General features: G+C 40.1%; 5 protein-coding genes across 7 annotated transcripts; 2 read left to right on the top strand and 3 right to left on the bottom strand.

The window, feature by feature from the left end:
* The first annotated feature begins 1330 nt into the window (after positions 1-1330).
* LOC111796608 (scarecrow-like protein 21) lies at positions 1331-3727 on the top strand. The gene is made up of 2 exons (XM_023679308.2): positions 1331-1489; positions 1642-3727. Exon 2 carries the CDS (start codon positions 1761-1763, stop codon positions 3492-3494), a length of 1734 nt encoding a protein of 577 aa, XP_023535076.1. The 5' UTR covers positions 1331-1489; positions 1642-1760; the 3' UTR covers positions 3495-3727.
* LOC111796615 (organic cation/carnitine transporter 4) lies at positions 3408-6881 on the top strand. 3 transcript variants are annotated; one of them, XM_087124737.1, is made up of 3 exons: positions 3408-3540; positions 5162-5462; positions 5682-6881. In XM_087124737.1, exons 1-3 carry the CDS (start codon positions 3505-3507, stop codon positions 6869-6871), a joined length of 1527 nt encoding a protein of 508 aa, XP_086980863.1. In that variant the 5' UTR covers positions 3408-3504; the 3' UTR covers positions 6872-6881. The 3 variants fall into 3 exon arrangements, with proteins under 3 accessions (XP_086980863.1, XP_086980862.1, XP_023535088.1); XM_087124736.1 differs by lacking the exon at positions 3408-3540 and adding an exon at positions 4689-4815 and having other exon boundaries at positions 5062-5462; XM_023679320.2 differs by lacking the exon at positions 3408-3540 and having other exon boundaries at positions 5078-5462.
* A 758-nt stretch (positions 6882-7639) lies between these two features.
* LOC111796653 (organelle RRM domain-containing protein 2, mitochondrial) lies at positions 7640-10149 on the bottom strand. Its single transcript, XM_023679370.2, has 4 exons — positions 9810-10149; positions 9529-9597; positions 9333-9439; positions 7640-8011 (listed from the first exon to the last, which is right to left on the bottom strand). Exons 1-4 carry the CDS (start codon positions 10063-10065, stop codon positions 7922-7924), a joined length of 522 nt encoding a protein of 173 aa, XP_023535138.1. The 5' UTR covers positions 10066-10149; the 3' UTR covers positions 7640-7921.
* Positions 10150-11432: 1283 nt separating this feature from the next.
* Positions 11433-13399, bottom strand: LOC111796640 (large ribosomal subunit protein uL2z). Its single transcript, XM_023679355.2, has 2 exons — positions 12888-13399; positions 11433-12023 (listed from the first exon to the last, which is right to left on the bottom strand). The coding sequence occupies exons 1-2, from the start codon at positions 13325-13327 to the stop codon at positions 11678-11680; spliced, it is 786 nt and encodes a 261-aa protein (XP_023535123.1). The 5' UTR covers positions 13328-13399; the 3' UTR covers positions 11433-11677.
* A 1401-nt stretch (positions 13400-14800) lies between these two features.
* LOC111796632 (uncharacterized) lies at positions 14801-17911 on the bottom strand. Its single transcript, XM_023679347.2, has 4 exons — positions 17498-17911; positions 16125-16299; positions 15347-15440; positions 14801-15273 (listed from the first exon to the last, which is right to left on the bottom strand). The coding sequence occupies exons 1-4, from the start codon at positions 17857-17859 to the stop codon at positions 14975-14977; spliced, it is 930 nt and encodes a 309-aa protein (XP_023535115.1). The 5' UTR covers positions 17860-17911; the 3' UTR covers positions 14801-14974.
* Positions 17912-22141: the final 4230 nt, after the last annotated feature.

Below are 22141 nucleotides of genomic sequence, written 5' to 3'. Positions count from 1 at the left end.
TTTTTTTTAAAATGGTGGAATATAATTGAAATAGATTCAATAACTGAATTTTGACTTCTTTTAATTGATGATAAATGAAGCGCGTGCCACGTAATCCAGTAAGAATTGGTCAGAGGTCTCCCTTTTGACTTCCACGTGTCATCGTTGATTTTTTTAAGATAGTGTCACTGCTGTCGTGGCTGTTTTTCCTTATTAAAAAAGAAATTCCACGTGGCGGCGTGAAATCCAGTTTTAACATCACGTGCATATCACGTGATGCCAATACCGTCAAATACGCTCGGACCAGTTAGCGCCATTTATGATAAAGTGCGTCCAACTCCCACTATCACTTCCTTGCGCGTGAACCCCACTCACTAATTTTTGGTATGCCCTAATGAATGGAAAATTGGATTAAAAAAAACATGTGCCTTCATCTCCACTCTAACTCGAGTATCGTTAAACTGGTCTTGAAATGATCATTCGAGTCTCCAATAACGACGTGATTGTAACGGTTCAATGATCTACTACTCTTCACGAACTAATAAAGTTGGCTGAAATGCTAATATCACGAGAACGAGTTCAAGTAGCTAATGAAATCGACATCCAAAATTGATTCCTAAGTCATTCGAGACTAATTCAAGGGTCGGTCGGTCGACCGTAGGCTATAAGTTAACTCATTGAATATCAACACTGTCCAATCGTGCACCGTCTCTGTATTCATGTAAATAACACTACCCGAAATTTTGGATTGATTGGGTTGGTGACTTGAACAATCTGAATAGAGTTCACAACCCAATTCTCTGTTTTTAGGTCAAATTAGGCTGAGATGGAGGATTTTTTAAAAAATTATATTTATCTATAATATGTGTTTGTCACATCGCATCACTAATATCGGTTACGAACTCCAAATATTCTTAATCTTTGTAATAACCTTAAAAGTAGGGTAGAGTCGAGTTGAGTTGTAACTCAATTTTTCGGGTTGGTAGGGTTGACCCGCAAGAAAAATGTCAACCCGCAAACCAACTGATCTTTCCGTTTTCGAAAAATTCAACCCAACTTAGATAAATATTCTTAATTAATATATCCAACACATTTTAAAATAATAATGACATGGCAATGGAAGTGTCAGCCACTTTCCAAAGAGGCGCGTGGTTTAAAATCTTTCTAGAAACACAACCCACAAGAAAAAACCAAGAATTTTCAGACTCCTTTCCCCACCGTGTGGTCGGCGAAGTCTTCCGCCGTCAAGTCCGGTCCAACCTCCGTCACTCCCCGCGGTACATCACCGTCACCCCACCGTTACCGTTAAATCCCGTCAAGAACAATAAAAACCCTCTCCCCTTCCCTTCAGCTTCAGTTTTTTCAACATCAACCCGTTCTGTTCTTCACTAATTCTTCAAAATAAGAACACCCATAAGAACAGAACACCCAGAAATTCTTCCATTAATCCTTCACCAAAAAACCCACAAGCGGAATCACAATCTTATCCATTTTCAGCCCCAAATTTCAGGTGACAATCGAATCTCCCAACATTACTCTGTTCTGTTCTTAATCGATTCATGTTTTTCTGCGATTTGGATTTGAATTTCTTTGTCCCATTCTGTCTGAAACAAGTAGAAAACCTTATGTTGTTCTTGTTTGTGTGTTTTTTGTTTGTCGCAGGTTGATTCTTGTTGTTCTTCTGTTGGATATTGAAAAACAATTTTGTTGTTAGGTTTTAGACAAAAACATTGTTGAATCTTTGTCGTGTCTGCTAGAAGAGCTGATGCTAAGTGTATAGCATGGATTCTCACCAGCTGTTTGGATTTGGGGTTAATAGTGCAGAATTTTCATATACATCTTCTTATTCCTCTGTTCCATCTTTACCTAATAGTTTGCTTGGACCTGTGAATTTCAACTTAAGAAATTCCCCTGTGTCTTCATCGCTATTTTCGTCGCAATTCGAATCGGATTCCTTTACGACGACGACTGTAAGTGATAACCAGGATCAAAGGAATTCCCCGGATGATCTCTCGGGACTTAGCCCTTCGTGTAATTCATCGTTCGAAACGAGTAGCTTTAATCGAATAGCTTCGTCGTATTTGGGAACAAATGCATTTGTTTATGAGGGTTGTTCTACTGAGAATATAAGCTATGCTTTGAAACAATTGGAGAGTGCTTTGATGGAACCTGATAATGAGGAAGTTGTGAACAAGCCTGATGAGAGTAGCAGGCCACAGATGATGGGGCAGAGACCGTACTCGTGGAGCCAAGATCGATGTGGTGGGTCGTCGTATGTTGTTCAGTCTCAGATGTCGCCGGTGTCGAGAAGCCAGCGTTCTGAAGAAGTTCGATTGGGGAAACGCCAGAAATCGATGGATGAACCAATATTGCAGCAGGATGGATTGCCATCGGATAATCTTAAGGAGTTGCTGATTGCTTGTGCAAAAGCTTTAGCTGAGTACAGGATGGAGGATTTCGACAAATTGGTTACTGCAGCACGAGGTGCTGTGTCTATCGGCGGTGAACCGATCCAACGTCTCGGTGCTTACATGGTTGAAGGACTGGTGGCGAGGAAAGAGGACTCGGGGGCGAATATATACCATGCTCTAAACTGTAGAGAGCCTGCAAGTGATGATTTGCTTTCTTATATGCATATGCTATATGAAATCTGCCCCTACTTGAAGTTCGGTTACATGGCAGCAAACGGGGCGATCGCCGAAGCCTGTCGAAACGAAGATCGCATTCACATTATAGACTTCCAGATTAGTCAAGGGACACAATGGTTAACTCTTCTTCAGGCACTTGCAGCTAGACCGAGTGGAGCTCCACATGTGAGGATAACTGGTATCGACGACCCTGTTTCTAAATATGCTCGTGGTGATGGGTTGGAGGTCGTAGAGAGTAGGTTGGCCGAGATCTCGAGAAAGTATGGAATACAGGTAGAGTTTCATGGAGTACCTGTTTTCGCTCCAAACATCACGCGTGATATGCTCGACATCAGACCGGGGGAGGCTCTAGCTGTAAACTTCCCGTTGCAGCTTCATCATACCCCAGACGAAAGCGTGGACGTGAACAATCCACGGGACGGGCTGCTAAGGCTGGTGAAGTCATTATCCCCAAAGGTTGTAACTTTGGTAGAGCAAGAATCAAACACCAACACAACCCCTTTCTTCAACAGGTTTGTTGAAACATTAGATTACTACTTAGCAATCTTTGAGTCCATTGATGTCACTCTACCAAGAGACAACAAGAAGCGTATCAACGTCGAGCAACATTGTTTAGCAAAAGATATCGTTAACGTCATTGCTTGCGAGGGGAGGGAACGAGAAGAGCGACACGAGCTCTTCGGTAAGTGGAAATCAAGGTTGACAATGGCAGGGTTTCGCCAGTTCCCGTTGAGCTCTTATGTCAACTCCGTCATTAGAAGTCTTCTCAGGTGTTATTCGGAGCATTACACGCTTGTCGAAAAGGATGGAGCGATGCTGCTGGGATGGAAAAACAGGAACCTGATATCGGCCTCGGCATGGAATTGAGAGCACGAGAATGCAGCTAAACAAAGACCGAGCTCGTGACGACGGGGTATGGCTTGCTATTATACTGACTTTGACATTCAATTGATATCTGCTTACTGTTTATGGATTATAAGTGTTTAGTTAAAAGTTCTATTTTGCATTCATTTTTTTCTCTGGAGATTCAATGCTGAAAACTGTAAGAGAAATAGTTCTATTTGGAGATAAATATACCGGACCCGAAATTTTCTACTTGATTTAAGGTCGTTAACCCCTCTGCAGCGATCTCCTGACTGTCGTTTGGACGCAACCTGTAGTGGGGTGACCACCTGAGTAAGCAACACTTTCTCAGACTCTGCCCAAAAACACTTCCTTAGCGGGTGCGATGAAAACTTCTATGTCTAATGTGAGATACCACATCGATTAGAGAGAGAAACGAGGGGCAACGAGGATGCTGGGCTTCGAAGGGGGTGGATTATGGGATCCCGCATTAGTTGGAGAGGAGAACGAAGCATTCTTTATAAGGGTACGGAAACCTCTCCACGCATTTTAAAACCTTGAGGGGAAGCCCAATAGAAAGTTCAGATAGGACAATATCAGTTAGTGGTGAGTTTGGGTTTGGGCTGTTACAAACAGTATTAGAGCCAGACACCGGGTGATGTGCTAGCAAGGGCGTTGAGCTCCGAAGGGGGTGGACACTGGGCGATGTGCCAACGAGGACGCTGAGTCCCGAATAGAAGTGGATTGTGATATCCCACATCGATTGGAGAGAGGAACAAGTGCTAGCGACACTAGGCCCTAGAGGGGTGGATTGTGAGATCCCACGTCGGTTGGAGAGGGGAACGAAACATTCTTTATAAGGATGTGGAAACTGGTGTGAAAACCTCTTCCTAGCAGACACGTTAACTTTTGGACAATATCTGCTAGCGGTGGACTTAGACTTTGGCTGTTATATCTAACACGTTGCTGCAACAACTACTCCTCTAAAACACCCGCCATAGCGTACTATAGTACCACTCGGCCAAGAAAATAAATAACAAAGAGAAACACTTGAAATCAACCGAAACAATAGACCAAAACGATATCAAACCAAAGACTTAAACGAAAACGCACTTACCAACACTAGTCTATAAAAGACAAGCAACAGAGCAACGATCGAAGATGCAAATGCAAATTCCGAGACTCGACGCCTTGTATACAACTCGACTATAGTGACAAAGTCGAAGGCAATGAACCGTGAACGAGAGACATCAATCATGAAAAGCATGCACGTCCAGTTTCACCACATTATTTCATTTAATATCTGGTCCATTACAACCACTACAGAAAGTTCTCCTAAAATAAGGTCCTCACCTACAAAGTTCTTTTTTTTTTATTCATGTTCATGCCTTACACACATTATTAGGATAATAAAAAAAAACAAAGATTTAGCCTTTCATTTAAAGCATGCACCACCACTTCCAGCTCAAAAACACATCTTTCATGTGACAAAACCTAGACCTCCCCAAAAAAAACAACATTAAAATCACACACATTCCCGACAGCTTCAAAGACACCCTTTTAAAACTTGCTTCTTTTTCACTCTTCCAAGATACTATAAATCTGAGATGGGGAATGGCCTCGAGGAACTTGAGCTGAAACCCGTCGTTGAACCGGTGCCCGAGAGGCTTACTGTCGATGCCATGTTGCAGAAGTATTGTGGCGAGTTCGGCCCGTGGCAGTTGAAAAATTTCTTCTTGAGCAATTTGAGTTGTACCCTTGAGGCATTTCATACTATGGTTATGATCTTCGCCGACCGGGACGTGGCGTGGCGGTGTTTGGATCACTCCGGTTGCGACGCGGCGGAGAAAGATGTTTGTAGGCTTGAACCTGGTTCATGGGAGTGGGTTGGTGGCCGTGGAAGCTCAACGGTGGTGGAGTGGGGTTTGGTTTGTGGTAACAAGTATAAAGTTGGTTTGGCTCAAGCCATTTTCTTCGTTGGATGCACTTTAGGTCTCTCTAAAATGTTGTATATAGTATGCTCGGTTTAAATTACATCTGTCTAATACGTTCTTAAACTTTTATATTTTTTGTTTGTTGTGTTCGTGAACGTTAAAATTTGATCATTAATTTTGAAACTAATACTCGGTTTAAATTATATATGTCTAATATGTTCGTAAACTTTCATATTTTTTGTTTATCGTGTTGATGAACGTTAGGTTTGATTCACAGGAGCAGGAATCTTTGGGCATCTCTCAGACTCGAGCTTTGGAAGAAAACGGTCACTGATTTTAGTATGCATCCTAAACACCATTTTTGGCTGCTTAACAGCTCTCTCTCCTTCTTACTGGATCTATGTCCTCCTCCGACTATTGACCGGAGTTAGCACGGCCGGCAATGCCCTTTGCGCTTTTGTTCTTTCGACAGAGCCTATTGGTCCGACGAGACGCTGCACGGCGGCAATGTCTACGTGCTACTTCTTCTCCGGTGGCATTGCATTACTCTCTGGCATTGCCTACATCTTCCAATCATGGCGTAAACTCTATATCATCTCTTCAATTCCTTCGCTCTTTTACCTTATCCTTGTCGTCCCGTTCCTCTCCGAGTCTCCGCGGTGGTTTCTAGTAAGAGGGAAGTTCGACAAGGCCATGAAAGCTCTAACCATCATAGCAAACACAAACAAAAAGCACATCCCAGAAGGAGTCGTTCTCTCACTCGACACAAAAAACAGTCGAACAGACAACAACAACAGCAACAAGAGTATTATTGACATAATGCGTTCACCCACCACTCGAATGCGGCTTATCATTGGAGTGGGAGTGAATTTCATGAACGCAGTAGTATATTACGGGTTAAGCTTAAACGTCGTGAACTTGAAGACAAATCTCTACGTCAATGTTCTTCTGAACGCCGTCGTGGAGATGCCCGCGTTCGCGGTCACGGCGGCGTTGTTAGGGAAGATGGGGAGGAGAGGGGTGGGGATTTGGACGTTATGGTTTAGTGGGGTGTTTTGTTTGATGGGAAGTATGATAAAGAGTAATAGTGAAGGGAAATGGAGAGTGTTGAAGATGGTTTGTGGGCTATTAGGGCTATCAGGGATGGCTGGGAACTACAACCTGTTGGGACTGTATGTGGCGGAGCTTTTTCCGACGGTGGTGAGGAATGTGGCCTTGGGATGTGCTTCACAAGCCACACAAATGGGAGCCATTTTGGCACCTTTTGTGGTGGTTATGGGGGGAAGGTGGCCATTTCTTGTGTTTGGAGTGTGTGGAATTGTGGGTGGAATGCTTGTGTTTTTTCTGCCCGAGACTCTTAATAGACCTTTCTATGATACTTTGGCTGGTTTGGAGGATGGAGAGAATACTAATATTGCTTCACCTTCCTCCAACAATGTTGTGCGGGTGAGTTCAAGTAATGTTTGACCTATTAATGTCTCGGGTTCTTGTTTCAGATATAGTATAATCAATGATTGGAAGGTTAAAAAAATAGATAAAGCGACGTAAAATTTTTGACCTGGAACAATAATATAATCAAGATAAAAGATCGTAAAAGAGTGCTAATGTTGTACTGGTCCACCAATGTAGACTCCGACCTGTTAGTGCTCAACTATCAAGGCAAGGTCCACTTAAATGTAAAGGAAAAAAGGTTTACAAATCACTTTTCAGATCTCGTAAAAACGCATGCAAACTATTGTTGTCTATAAACATTTAGGTTAAATTTGGAAAGAAGGCTCAATATCACAATTGCACTCTTGTGGCAGTGGGATAGTGATTGTACAACACTTGTTCTATCCTGACAAACAAGTTAGCCGTACAGAAGTTGTACTTTGCAGTATGATCAAGCCTTGAATCAAGTACAAGAAATGTTTTAGAAAATGTGAGCGAGAACGAGAAAGTGCGTTGAAAACAGTTTGAAAGAAATCAATGTTATAAGCTAAGAATGAATAAGCAACAACAATGATTTTGATAGTATAAAATCCGAGTAAGAAGAATTGACAACTAGTCACATCCCACCATATTATATTATAGCCTTTGTGGGTGTAGACATAATTTGATGATCGGTCATGGTCATGCACTATTGTATTGTAAATGCATATCTAATAAGTAAAAAGGGTTCGAAATTAGCATGCTAACATCAACTACATGTCTTGAAGTGCATTAATGAACCATCAAAGCAACGTAAGAACTAACTTCAAGACAACATCAAACAATGGCTACTTATCATCAACAAGAATAAAGTGCAAAAAAGTATATTTGCGAACATACATTTATAATAGCTATGACTGAATGTGTTCAAAAATAGGTCATACATGGTACGTATAACAAAAAGGTTCACTCACAGCAATGGAAGAGAAGAACCAACCTCCATTGAAGAAAGAACTTGAATCATGTAAATAATGTTGGGTGCCGTTTTGCAGACCAAAATAGTTTAATGGATGGGCAAGCACCCTCCATTGCAGAAGTTTACGAGAGTCATTGCCGGCCATATGGAGGGACTGCATTGTGCTCGGGAGGCGGTCTCGGCCTTGCGTACTCGGCGAAAATAACCCAACCATCCAGGAACTGGATCATTAAGAGGGAAGACAAATAGAAATTCGTCATCATTCAATTGTAAATAAACAAATTGCAACATGTGTTCAAAAGCTACCATCAACCTGGTTTCACAAGTCCTATTTCCAAGCATTCTAATTTCTGAAGTTTATCAGAGGTAGATGTTTTGACTGGACATCAAGGAGGTATGGAATCAAATCAATTGGAATGGTTAATAACAGGAATGTTCTGCTAAAATGTTAAAAATTATGCTGATGCAAAACACGGGTCACTGCTAGCAGATATTGTCCTCTTTGGGCTTTCCCTTCCAGACTTCCCCTCAAGGTTTTAAAACTCAACTATTAGGGAGAGGTTTCCACACCCTTATAAGGAATGTTTCGTTCTCCTCTCCAACCGGTGTGAGATCTCACAATCGATGTCCAGCTTTGATATCATTATAACAATTCAAGCCCACTGCTAGCAGATATTATCCTCTTTGGACTTTCTCTTCCAGGCTTCCCCTCAAGGTTTTAAAACGCGTCAGTTAGGGAGATTTTTCCACACCCTTACCAGGAATGCTTCATCCTCGTAGAAGTTATATATATAGTTTGACAAAGTGGATTTAAAAGAAACTAGATCATTAACTGTTCAACAACAATCATTTGGCATTGTCAAAGTCTGTTCTTTCTGGACCTTTTGACTATAAAGATTTATTAACCATTTAGCCATTGGCAATAGTTGTAAAAATTGATGATAATAGTAATAATAATGTTTCCAAGCTTGGGCAGCTAAGCTAAACTTAAACATTTCGTCTTTCCAACATTAAAGAAAAACATTTCTAATTCTCTTAGACTTCAACGAACATATAGTGGTCGTATTTTAATTTAATCTTCTAAAGAGTACATCGAATATTAAAAAAAACATTTAAACATCCATTACTATGCAAAGATAAAAAATAAATAAAAAAATCAGCCTAGATGCCAAATAACAAGCTACTCTCACCACCATGCTGCTCGAATGGCAAAGGATTCAAATTATAGAAGAGAAGCATGTATCATAATAATGCCACGTTTGAAAGAATTACATCAAGCAGACACCATTGCAGATGGGAAATTGAAGCAAAATTATCAGCCCAAACCAGGTAAATAAAGATTCAAGGTTGCAAAGCAAGTATCATAGTCAAATCAGAGTTCTGTAAGATGTAATATGTTCTATATGCTGCCTGCCAATCAAATACTCTAGAATGCTGACTTGTACGCATTTGTGGATTACAATACACACCATATTCAGGAATCTTGTATTTATTTGTGTGATATTTTGATTAACACAATGAAGACATATTCAAATAACTGACCTTGCCATCCATGCCCTCTATGCCTTTAGCCGCATCCTCCAAAGTGGCATATTTAACAAAACCGAATCCCTTAGAATATCCAGTCACTCGATCAGTCACGACTCTTGCTGTAAACAGAAGGGAAAACCAAAGGTAAAAAATGGCAATTCTTCAGACCTAAGCACCAATCAAACATAGGGAAAGACAAAGAACAGACCATGAACAACTTCCCCAAACTTTGCAAAGGCTTCATTAAGTTTTTCAGTAGTAGTGCGTTTACTGAGGCCTGAAAGACGACAAAAGAACAACATCAAAAATGAAATTCCCCACCAACGCCGGATAGATAAAAATTCAGCGGGAATGAAACCATAAAACACAATATCATTAGCAGAGTCACGACTAGAAATGGAACGATTAACAAAACGCATAAACGCGACAAATTAATGGTTTTCAAAGCAAATAAACGAAAGTCAACTAGATTAAGAAAGAATGAGTTACCGGAAACGAAAAGGTTAGTACTAGGCTCAGGCTGCTCACGCTGCTGAGCCGACGGAGGAAGCGGCGGAGGAATAAAACTGGAAGTTGAAGCACTGGAGAACAGCCGGCCAGAAACAAAGGCATTCGTGTTGGGCGGCGTCGGTTTCTCGCAATCATGAATAGCCTGCAAGAATATCGGTAGAGTACGAGCTGAAGTACCTGTAATGAGCCGCCTCAAACTCCGAGGTGCCGCCGCCGCCGCCGATCTGAGAGCCATGGCCTTGGGGTTTAAGCTACTAAACCCTTTCTGGAAGGGGAAGAAAAATCTAGACAGAAAAATCAGAGTCTTGGGGCGGATGGGGACTCTGCTTTAACGCAGAGGAAGAGGGTATTAGCTGAAATTACCGAAATATCCTGGCCTTTGGCGAAACGATTTTATTGTTGAAGGGTAAATGTGTCTTTCTGTCATTTTCGCTGGTTTTCTTTATGGTTAGTAGGGCACAAAATTGAGGCCCATGTAGCTGTTTTATATGGGCCTCTGTTTGTAACGACCGGCCCAATAAGTATTCCTCGGTGTAATATTTGTTTCACGAAATTTAAGGTTTAAATACCAAACTTGTAATTACTCGCAAGTGGTGACTTTAGGTGAAAAATGTGTTCATATAAACGACTCGATTATTAGGCCGTGATGTTTCACATCTATAGTTTCGATCATAATTTTATCTACATAGTACACGACTTCTTTCAATTGACATTTCAACTCGAACAGTCCATCTCATTCTGTATCAATCGATTTGTTTGTTATAATAAGATTGAAAAATATTTTATAACAGTTAAGTTCACCACTTATTGTCCACTTTTGCTCGTTACATCAACCTCACAATTTCAAAGCGCGACTATTAGGGAGGTTATATCAACCTCACAATTTCAAAGCGCGACTATTAGGGAGAAGTTTCCACGCCCATGTAAAAAAAGTATTCCCTCTTCAACCATGTGAAATTATAAAAAATGTATCTCGAACATGGGATCTCACAATTCACCCCCTTTAGAACAAGCATCATTCACTCCCTTAGAGAACCAACGTCCTCATGACACACCTGGCAATTCACCCCCTTTAGAACCAGCGTCATTCACTCCCTTAGAGAACCAGCGTCATTCACTCCCTTAGAGAACCAGCGTCCTCATGGCACACCTACCCCTTTAGAACCAGCGTCATTCACCCCCTTGGAGAACTAACGTCCTCGTAGCACACCTGGCAATTCACCCCCTTTAGAACCAGCGTCCTCGTGGCACACCTGGCACACCATTCAATGTCTGACTCTGATATCATTTGTAACAGCCCACTAGTAGGCATTGATCACCTTGACTATTACGTATTGCCATCAACCTCACCTCACAAATACTAGATCATGCTAGATCATGATGTTTTAAATTTAGTCTCAATTACACCCTAAACAAACGTGCACACCAATTAACAAGAAATGCATCTCAACCCGTCGATTGAGTCGAAAGAATTGGTGTAGAACATAAAAATAATTAAAAATTTGATCAAATTTCATTTTGGTCTCTTCATCTTCTCCATTAATGCACTACCATTTTTATAAAGACATCAAATTCTATTTGTTCTTCATGGTCTACATCAAATCTTTTAATGGTGATCTAATATTATTTCCAAACTCCCTTGAAGAAGCTCAGATCTTTCACCAGATATTCAAATTCATTGTAGCAACAAGAAACAAGGGAGAGAGGGAATATGTTCAAAAAGGATCTTGTAACAAAACTCAAACAAAAACTCCTAAATATGGTCTTCAACATAATGCGAAACAGATCAAACATAATGAAAGGGGCTAAGTATTAAGCAAAATAAGCTTAAAACAGAATGAGTTGCTCTAAGAACCTTTGTCGGACTTAGCAGCAGTAGCAGCAGCCTGTCCACGGAGACGACCAGTTCTTCTCGCAGCAATGAGACCAACCTTTTGACCAGGTGGGGCATCACGACGAACGGTACTGGCGTGACCAATGTGTTGATGGTTACCACCACCATGGGGATGTTCAACTGGGTTCATAGCAACACCACGAACCTTGGGCCAGCTGTTGCGCTTCACACGGAACTTATGGTATGCATTACCTGCCTTGAGAAGTGGCTTCTCTGTTCTTCCTCCTCCAGCAACCTGACCGATCATAGCACGGCACCCACTTGGTACAATCTTCTTGGCTCCTGATGGTAGCTTGATCCTGCAAAATACAGAATTTTGAGATGAAGGCAGAGTAGGAATCGAATTGAATCATTTCATAAACAAAACTGTAGTTGACTAGAAATATCTAATCTCTTTGAGCTTTTTCCCTGTTTTTCATCTCACTAATATGATAGAACATATCATCTATGCTCACTCCAATGAGAACACTCCTCATCTGCCTTCTTGAGAGATATGAATACACATTGGCCACAGCTAGCAAATCACTAAGCAAGTAAACATAGATATGGAGAGTTTTAATCGAGCGAGTACAAGTTCTATCGTTCGTATTGATGTTCATGTTCATGAGAAAAGAGGAACAATCACCAAGGCAAAAGAGTTATAACAATGATAGAAACCACATAAGATTATTGGGAGTTTGGAAATGCTCATTTAGGAACAATTGGCAACATGAATTAGTTGCAAAAGAATGACACTATGAACTCCAAAAGGCGAAAAAGTATTACAACCACAACACTTTCAAACACTCTTCCTTCAAAAATCATCATATTCCACACAAAGTACTTTATGGCGTTAATAAGAAAATTCCCACATATCAATCCGATTATTTCTTGTCAATTTGAGCACAAATGGAACTTCAAGTAAACGGAAAATCTTACGATGGAAAATCAAAATAAATGTTCAATGAAATCTGTAACCAAACCACAAAAGGTTTGTTCAAATCAAACCCTTTTGTTCGATTCAGGTCAAGTTTCATTTAACGAATTATAGCACAAACATAGCAAAGAAAGTCAAGCAAAATACGCAACCATACTCAAACAATCCAAGAACAAATCCATAAATTCTTCAACAGCCATGCTTCGATTCAGAAAAACAAAAATAAAGTTAACAAATCCAAGTTTACCTGCTAGTATCATTATCCGGGTTGTGGCTAATAACAATAGCATAATCACCAGAGCACCTAGCGAACACACCACGGTCACCCACATGGTGCTCCACATTACAAACCACAGCACCTTCAGGAATGGCTCGGATGGGAAGCACATTACCAACAACGAGATTAGCCTTCTTCCCACAGTAAACAAACTGACCAGTGTACATACCCTCAGCGGCAATGAAAAGTTCCTTCTGGTGCTTGTAGCGGAAGGGGTGTCGGAAGGTGACACGGGCCAACGGTGCACCTCTACCCGGATCGTGGATGATTTCGCTGATCACACCTTTCAGGTACCCATTTCGCTCGCCGAAATCGAGGGACCTGAAACGGGCAGGACCCTTCCGGTGGTGGGTGTGAGATCGGAAGACCGATCCAGCTCCCTTACGTTGTGCTCTGATCACACGACCCATTGGAGGATGGGAATTAGGGTTTCGGGGATAGGGGGGGAGGGGAAGGGGATGAGGGGCGCAGACGATGGAGTGATAAATAGGAAGAGGATTAGGGTTTTTAGAAGAGAAAGGGAAGAGGGCTGATGGGTTGCCCTAGATTGGGTGTTTGGATACAGGTCCAGAATTATAAGTTATTTCCATTTAGGCCCAACAAATTTTGTAATTTATTAAAAGTCCCAAAAATATTTACGGTTTTACATTTTTGCTTTAAATGAGGCCCCTTTTTGCAAAAATATTGATTTGTATTATTATTATTATTATTATTTATTTATCTTGATTTTCTTTCTTTTTTTAAAAATTTTTTTTTTTCAATTATTTATGTTTATTGTTGTTTCTGTTTTTAAGTATTCTTATAAATTATTTTTATAAATCATTAGTTTGAGAATAATTATTAATATTTAATATTGAATAGTGACTTTTGCATCCACTTAAATATGAATAATATAAAATTAAATCCAAATTTAATTAGTTAAAATTATTTTAATAATTTGATTTAATAAAAATTAGTCGGAGAGAGGAATACATCAGTTGGAAAGAGAAATGAAGTGTTTCTCAAAATCTCTCTTTAGTAGACACGTTTTAAAATTGTGAGGCTAACGACACTTCATAACGGGTTAAAACGGATAGTATTGCTAGTGGTGGACTAGAATTTTTACAAATGGTATCAGAGACAGGCATTAAGTAGGGGTAGATTGTGAGATCCCATGTCAGTTAGATAGGGGATGTGGAAACCGTGAGAAAACTGTGAGGCTAACGACATTGCATAACGGGTTAAAACGGACAGTATTGCTAGTGGTGGGCTAGAATTTTTACAAATGGTATCAGAGTCAGGCATTAAGCAGGGGTGGATTGTGAGATCCCATGTTGGTTAGATAGGGGATGTGGAAACCGTGAGAGATCCCATGTCGGTTAGATAGGGGATGTGGAAACCGTGAGATCCCATGTCGGTTAGATAGGGGATGTGGAAACCGTGAGATCCCATGTCAGTTAGACAGAGGGTGTGGAAATCTTTTTCTAGTAGACATGTTTATAAGAGCGTGGAAACCTTTTCCTATTAGACATGTTTTATAAAATCATGAGGATGACAACTAACGGGCTAAAACGGGCAATATATGCTAGTAATGGACTGGCTGTTAGTCTATCTTCAATGCCTCTATGCAATGATGGTAAAGATCATAGTAAGTTTTGGTTGTAACTTTCTTTGGGAGCCAACATCATCGCTGGCACACCACTTGGTGCCTGACTCTGTGCCATTTGTAACAGCCAAAACCCGCTAACGGATATTATCGCTTTCCCTTCTAAGCTTTCCCGCAGCGTCTACTAAAGAGAGGTTTCCACACCTTTATAAAAAATATTTTGTTCACTTCCGACATGAGATCTCACAACTTACGAATTATACGTTCATATAAACGTTACATACAATAAAACTCCCCATGCACGTAAAAAGTCCAGCAAATACCATAAAGAAAAGCGCAATAGCCAATATTTACAACCATTCCTACCATCATGTATGCAACCCAGTAATACGTCTCATATCAATAGAATAGAATAAGACATTCGAAGACCAAAATGACGACAAATTTATCGAAAAGAACATCATATCGACATCTAATTCCGCTTCATAACCAGTAAGGCGATGACGAGAACAACCAGTCCCATAATTGATGATCCCATGGCTATCTCTGTAGTAAAGAATCCAGAGGCTGCTTTGTCATTTCCTGAAACTTCAGATCCTCCAAATATTTTCTGAAGAAAACTGGATGCATTAGCTAGCATGTCATCAATTGAAGTCGTAATATATTCTAACGTCTCGTCAAAGACGTTTCTCGACTCCTCAGCATGGTTCACAATTGGTGCCTCTTCTTCAAGCTCCTCAGAGAGTTCTTCGTGATACTCGAGTACCTTGTCTGCAACGAGTATAATCGTGCCATTAGAGACGAGAAAAGCATGCTTACAGAGCTATTATAGACTAAGCCTTACTGGTCTGATGGGATTGCAAGAAGCTCTTTAGCGCTTCATTGCCCAACATTGCATTCCAGACATTGGGGTCAGAGGCTATTGAGGCAACAACAGTCTGTATAGGAAAAAAACAGGACTCATTTAAGTGTTGAAACTCTATCAAACTTGAATTTCTTCTAAATGACACGTTGAAAGTCTTGTAAAAGAAGAAAAAGATCGTAGGGTCAAAAATCAAGATTTTAAATAATGTTATTCATATGAAAAACAGTTGTGGCAGGGACAACAAAAACTGTAACGGTTTTTAAAACGTCCCTTTCGGACTTCCCCTAAAGGTTTTTAAAACGTGTCTGCTAGGGAGAGGTTTCCATACCCTTTTCAAGGGTGTCTTGTTCTCCTTCCCAACCAATATGGGATCTCACAAAGTGGATAACCACGCATGCCTTCCGATTAGTATGTTATTTTTGACATAACGATGTCTGTGAGACCTCATATCGGTTGGGGAGGAGAACGAAACACCCTTTATAAGGGTATGGAAACCTCTCCATAACAGACACGTTTTAAAAACCTTAAGGGAAAGTCCAAAGAAGACAATATCTACTAGCGGTGGACCTGGGCAGTTACAAAAACTGTAGTCTCTATTGTATTAATCTACCCTTGTTTAATTCATGTTGAAGCATATACTCGAGGAGGAGGGGAGTGGGGGGTGCATTTCAAAGAGGGACTCGAACCTCTTGTAAGAACTTCTTGACATTAGCTTAAGAAATTAATATTCATACTAGAAGAGCATTAGTTTGATTACCTGAGCTTCAGCACTTTCCTTGAGCAGCCTAAATGCTTGAATTGCATGCTGAGGCACTGAAGTCTGCGGCTGTGAACTTACCTCAATGGATAAACAAGACTCGGATTCTGGCTTACTGTATGAACAGACAATCAGATTTGATCCACCAGATTCTGGTGAAGAAGACAAGTATACCCTGAAAAAATCAACCAAAAACATCAAGGAGAATAGAGAATGCCACCCCAGAACATGGTTTTGATTCGGGGTGCCAATAGGTGGCCAGGAGATGATGGAAATTAGAGCAAAGATTACAAACTAAGCTCGAAAAATAGCACATTAAAGCTGTGAGATCCCACATTGGTCGGGGAGGAAAACTAAGCATTCTTTATAAGGATGTGAAAATCTTTCTCTAAGAGAGACGTTTTAAAAATATTGAGGGAAAGCTCGAAAGGGAAAGCCCAAAGAGGACGATATCTACTAGCGATGGGTTTTGGATTGTTACAAATAGTATTAGAGCCAGACATAGGGCGATATGCTAGCGAGGAGGCTGAGCCCCAAAGGGGTGGCCACAGACGTGTGCTAGTAAGGACGCTGGCCCCAAATGGGGTGGATTGGGGGGTCCCACATCGATTGGAGAAGGGAACGAGTGCCAGCGAGGACGCTGGGTCCCGAGAGGAGTGGATTGTGAGATCTCACATCGGTTGGGGAGGAGAACGAAGCCTTTCTATAAGGAAGTGGAACCTCTTGCTAGGAGACATATTTTAAAAGCCATGAGTGGAAGCCCAAACGAGAAGGTTGAGCCTCAAAGTGGGTTTTGGACGGTTACAAATGGTATCAGAGCCAAACACCGGCAATGTGTCTGCGAGGAAGCTGAGAGGAAGCTGAGCCTCAAAGGGGGTGGACACAAGGTGGTGTCAATAAAGACGCAAGGCCCCATAGGGGAGGATTCGAGGGTCCCACATAAGGGAACGAGCGTTAAGGACGCAGGCCCTGTGGATTGTGAGATCTTACATCTCTACAAGGGTGTAGAAAGCCCTGTGGATTGTGAGATCTTACATCTCTACAAGGGTGTAGAAATCTCTCCTTAGCATACCATTCTAAAAACGACCGAACAGAAAATTCTTCACAAAAGAAACAATATCTACCGGACAATAGTCTATAACAATGAAAAGACTCAAAACATACTTCTTCCTTTGATATGTGGAGGGTTATGATTAATTCTTAGCTTTATTTTCTTGAACACACAATTACACAAACGATTCACAACCTAATGAAATGGAAACGAGCAGATTCGATACCAAGCACGGATTAAAGCACAGAGCACAGAGCACAGAGCAGAACCATTCATTAATCGATTCAAACAAAACTCAATCGAATAGAAATTCACGGCATACCTATCCAAAGCCTCCTTCACCTCTGCTGCAGCTTCCTTCGCCTCTTCAAAACTAGGAACCGTCCCAAACACAATCCTCGGCTCAGGTCCATCGGCGTCCACGGCCAAATCGTCCTCAAAATTGGCGAATTCCCAGTCATCTATCTCCCGCATCGGTTTCTGCACAACGTCCACCTCGGCACCGGCAGTGGCCTTCGCCGACGGCACTCGAGAAGACGATCCGACGGAAACCGACGATGCCTTCGACGCGCTGCGAAGCAATTGCCCAAACTGAGGCACCATCGATGATCCTCGGAAACCGGCGTTAACAACTCCGGCTCCGGCCATCTTCGCCGCCGCCCTAACAAATTCTCCTCCTCCCATTGTGGTGAAACGATCGCCTGAAACTACAACGAGAGAATCGAAGAGCCTTTGCTTAATTGTTAAATTGGAGGAATAATAAAGTGCTTCGCGCTCTATTATAAACCCTACCAATCAAATTTCGCCACGTCACAAAAAGCAGTTAAATAAAAGCGCTTCCTTTTGGGTTGCCACGTCACACGATTTCCTGAAACTATTTTTGTAAAATTGGAGGAATAATAAAGTGCTTCGCGCTCTATTATAAACCAACCAATCAAATTTCGCCACGTCATACAAAGCAGTTAAATAACAGCTCGCAAATATATATATATACACACACACATGCTAAACAAAATAAAAAATAATTTTTAGAGAGGAAGTTGGAGAGGAAGGTAATTTACCGAAGTGGTTACTATGCACTCGGTTGCATACGATCTAATCCACTCCACAATATTTGACACTAAGCAACACGTGGCAACCGCTGGAACTAGGTCAAATCTAATTTAGTCCCAATATTTTGGGTCATCCGCACAATTTCCCATTCATTTTAATTATTTTTTAAAATCCAATTTTCCACGTGGAAGAGTTTTTTAGTCATATGGGCCGGCCCATTTAGTTGGTGGATCAGATGTCGGCCTTTTTAAAATATTATTTTGATATTCTTATTTCGATTCTCAACGTAATATTAATTAAAGCTCCAAATTAATAAAATATAATTATTAATTTTTCATAAATAAATGAATTAAAACGGTTGTATTCTTTCTTTATTAAATTTAAAATTAATTAAATTAAATTAATTTTCTCTCAAAATCTTATCAAAATAATGATTTAAAACGAAATATAATATGGAAAGTTGGAATTAAATTTCAAATTAATTAATTATTCTACAAAAAATTATAAATATTGAATTTTATACTAAATAGGGAAATAATATACTATAAATTTATTAATTAAGCATTTTTTAATAATAAAAAGAAGCCTTAAGCCTTAAGGTTGGAAGGTGAAGAAAGGTCAAAGGAAAACGACGTCGTTTACTTTCTTTAAATGGGAGAGAGAGAAGGTTTTGGGTCCCACAATAATGAATATGTTTTGCATGGATAGGTGATGATTCACATCCATGAAAGGCCCCATTCGTCATCATTTTCCCGACTTACTTAATATTTCAATATCGTCTCGAACATATTTTATTAGGTGAGACATTTGTTATCGTTTAAACGTCGAGAGCTGAATCTATATAATATAAAGGTCAAATTCGTAATATTAGAAAAATTAGGGGTAAAAACGTGAAGGTTTGTGAGATTTGACTTTACCATATGGTTCAAATCGAGACATGCCCTGTACTACTTTATTTGAAACCAAAAGTTCAAATCTCGATATTATGAGGACTGAATTGAAATTTTACACGTATAGGGACCAAATTGAAATTGTGTAAACTTTTTGGACCAAATTTATAATCAAACTATTAATTTATCAATATAGTTGTTAACGAAGTTCACGACCCGAAGGCCTTCTACCTCCATGCAGCATTGCTCTGTCAGGCTTTCGCCCATTGCGGAAAATTCCCCACTATCGCCCCCCCGTAGGAATCTGGGTCGTGTCTCAGTCTCAATCCCAGTGTGGCTGATCATCCTATCGGACCAGCTATTGATCATCGCCTTGGTAAGTTATTGCCTCACCAACTAGCTAATCAGACGTGAGCCCCTCCTTGGGTGGATTCCTCCTTTTGCTCCTCAGCGTACGGGGTATTAGCAGCCATTTCCAGCTGTTGTTCCCCCTCCCTAGGGCAGGTTCTTACGCGTTGCTCACGTGTCCGCCACTGAAAACACTACTTCCCGTCCGACTTGCATGTGTCAAGCACGCCGCTAGCATTCATACTAAGCCAAGTTCACGAACATTTGAATATTAATAAAAAAAAAATAGTAACACGAACATTTGTTTTATAATTTAAAATTCAAAGTTAAATGGATTTAACGAAGAACATATATATTTTTAAAAAATTGTTTTTGAATTATTCGATACAAAATGCTATAAATTTATTATTTTTTTTCGATAAACTAAATTATGTATAATATATTATAAAATTAGTAATGTACCAAATTTATAACATAAAATATATCTATAAATTAATTAATTTTCAATTTTAATTTATAATTTTAAATTATTATTACCAAACATATATTTAAAATATTAAATCTAACTCTATTTTTTAATAAATTTATAAAAGTCAAGTCCACGTCAACAGTGTGCAAATATCGGCCCACATTAACTCGCTTTAAACTCGTTCGTTTCCACTAATAGCCATATGACACGTGGCAAAACTGGAATTATCTGGAGCCCACGCTGGAAATTAGGCATGTGAATGGTGGGACCCACCTAAACCATCTGTCAGTTGGACCCACATTCTCGCGTAAAACAAAACTAGTGGACCCCACTTTTCATCACTATTGGATAATAATGCCGAGAAAATCGCATAATTATTGACGAAAAATATAAATTAAAATTGAAAATTATAATAATGCTAAGGAAATTGCATGATTATCGGCGGAAAATGCCAATAAATTAAATATAATTATTAATTAATCCAAAATATTTTATTTTTTAAAAAATAAAAAAAATGTGAAAAAACAAAAGGGGTGAATTTGATGGGAAAATCAAAGAAAATAAATAAATAAATAAATGGTTTTTTTTTTTAATTTTAATTTTAAATATCGATATTGAACAAAAAGAAAGAGACAAATCCTAATTTAGAGTACAATAGAACCAAACATTACCTTAAAAAAGACATTAATTAGATTACAATATCCTTTGCTTTGGTTCCTTGTCTAATTATTTGTCTTTATAAATTATTTTAAGAACATTAAAAATGAGCGCCCGGTGATCCCGACATTTTTCTACAGTATGACGACGTTATGTGTTTGTCGCTTCAAAGAGTAAATACTACCTTCATGCACCAACACGAGTCATCTAACATGTTTTATCCTGACTCGCATGCTTCTGAGGAAAATTCATAGGAGTAATGATTTCGTTAATGACCCCGACATTCTCTTGAGACATGACTATGTTACCTGTTTGTTGCTTCTAAGAGTAAAGATGGTATCCACTGATTATTTTCGGTATGGTTTGATCTCGCTCACATGTTTCTTAGGAAAGTTACTAAAAAGACGCACAATATAAGATTGTTTCAACCCAAAAACGCTTAATTTTGAAGGTTTTTTTTATGGGTATAGATAGTAACTTTCAATTCTTTTAAGATTTTCTCAACCATACTGTTCTCAAGAGCACTCTCATCTCATTTTGACGTGATCTCAATTCATTCATATATCTCGCTCGATCGTCACAAAAAGGAATTTTTTCCCTAACGGTTGGAGAGGGAGGGTTTGTGTGAGATCCCACATCGTTTGGAGAGAGAAACGAAGCATTCCTTATAAGGGCGTGGAAACTTTTCCCTAACGAACCGTTTTAAAAATCGTGAGGCTGACAACGCTACGCAACAAGCCAAAGCGGACAATATCTACTAGCGGTGGGGCTTGAGTTTTGTTACAAATGGCATCAGAGCAAGACACCGGGTGATGTGCCTGCGAGAACGTTGGGTCCCCAAGGAGAATGGATTGTGAGATCCCACATCGGTTGAAGAGGGAACGAAGCCTTCCTTACAAAGGCGTGGAAACTTTTCCATAACAGACCGTTTTAAAAATCATGAGGCTGACAACGCTACGCAACGAGCCAGAGTAGACAATACCTGCTAGCGGTGGGGTTTGAACTGTTCCAAATTTCATCAAAGCCAGACACCGGGTGGTGTGCCAGCGACGACGTTGGGTCCCTAAGGAGAATGGATTGTGAGATCCCACATCGGTTGAAGACGAAAACGAAGCATTCCTTACAAGTGCGTGAAAACTTTTCCCTAACAAATCATTTTAAAAATCATGAGGCTGACAACGCTACGTAACGAGCTAAAGCGGACAATATCTACTAGCGATAAAACTTGAGCTATTACAAATGACATCAAAGTCGGACACTGGGTGGTGTGCAGTGAGGACATTGGGTCCCCAAGGAGAGTGAATTGTGAGATCCCACATCGATTGAAGAGGGGTACACACCAGACAGTGTGCTAGCGAGAATGTTAGGTTCCCGGGAGTGGATTGTGATATTTCACGGAGAGAAGAACGAAATATTCCTTATAAGGGTGTGGAAACCTTTCACTAACAGACGTGATTTAAAAACAGTGAGACCGACGACGATACACACATAAAAAGGTATTTTTAATTCCAAAATTTCACCACACAAGCTCTCATTATACACTAAAGTG

This window comes from Cucurbita pepo, chromosome 6, assembly GCF_057944985.1.
Source record: "Cucurbita pepo subsp. pepo isolate OVF chromosome 6, ASM5794498v1, whole genome shotgun sequence".
NCBI classification, from domain to species: domain Eukaryota; kingdom Viridiplantae; phylum Streptophyta; class Magnoliopsida; order Cucurbitales; family Cucurbitaceae; genus Cucurbita; species Cucurbita pepo.
This window is presented reverse-complemented; position numbering and strand designations above follow the sequence as displayed.

Bases quoted from the DNA above. Each gene is read 5' to 3' on its own strand.
- LOC111796608 (XM_023679308.2), top strand. From the start codon at position 1,761: ATGGATTCTCACCAGCTGTTTGGATTTGGGGTTAATAGTGCAGAATTT.
- LOC111796615 (XM_087124736.1), top strand. From the start codon at position 4,700: ATGAACCGTGAACGAGAGACATCAATCATGAAAAGCATGCACGTCCAG. The intron at 4,816-5,061 runs GTCCTCACCTAC...CACTCTTCCAAG, and splicing joins GAAAGTTCTCCTAAAATAAG to ATACTATAAATCTGAGATGG. The intron at 5,463-5,681 runs GTCTCTCTAAAA...TTTGATTCACAG, and splicing joins CTTCGTTGGATGCACTTTAG to GAGCAGGAATCTTTGGGCAT.
- LOC111796653 (XM_023679370.2), bottom strand. From the start codon at position 10,065: ATGGCTCTCAGATCGGCGGCGGCGGCGGCACCTCGGAGTTTGAGGCGG. The intron at 9,440-9,528 runs GTCTGTTCTTTG...TTCTGTTTACAG, and splicing joins GTTTGGGGAAGTTGTTCATG to CAAGAGTCGTGACTGATCGA. The intron at 8,012-9,332 runs GTCAGTTATTTG...TTAATGATCCAG, and splicing joins TAGAGGGCATGGATGGCAAG to TTCCTGGATGGTTGGGTTAT.
- LOC111796640 (XM_023679355.2), bottom strand. From the start codon at position 13,327: ATGGGTCGTGTGATCAGAGCACAACGTAAGGGAGCTGGATCGGTCTTC. The intron at 12,024-12,887 runs GTAAACTTGGAT...TGTATTTTGCAG, and splicing joins CCGGATAATGATACTAGCAG to GATCAAGCTACCATCAGGAG.
- LOC111796632 (XM_023679347.2), bottom strand. From the start codon at position 17,859: ATGGGAGGAGGAGAATTTGTTAGGGCGGCGGCGAAGATGGCCGGAGCC. The intron at 15,441-16,124 runs GTAATCAAACTA...TTTCCTATACAG, and splicing joins AGGAAAGTGCTGAAGCTCAG to ACTGTTGTTGCCTCAATAGC. The intron at 15,274-15,346 runs GTAAGGCTTAGT...TACTCGTTGCAG, and splicing joins CTTGCAATCCCATCAGACCA to ACAAGGTACTCGAGTATCAC.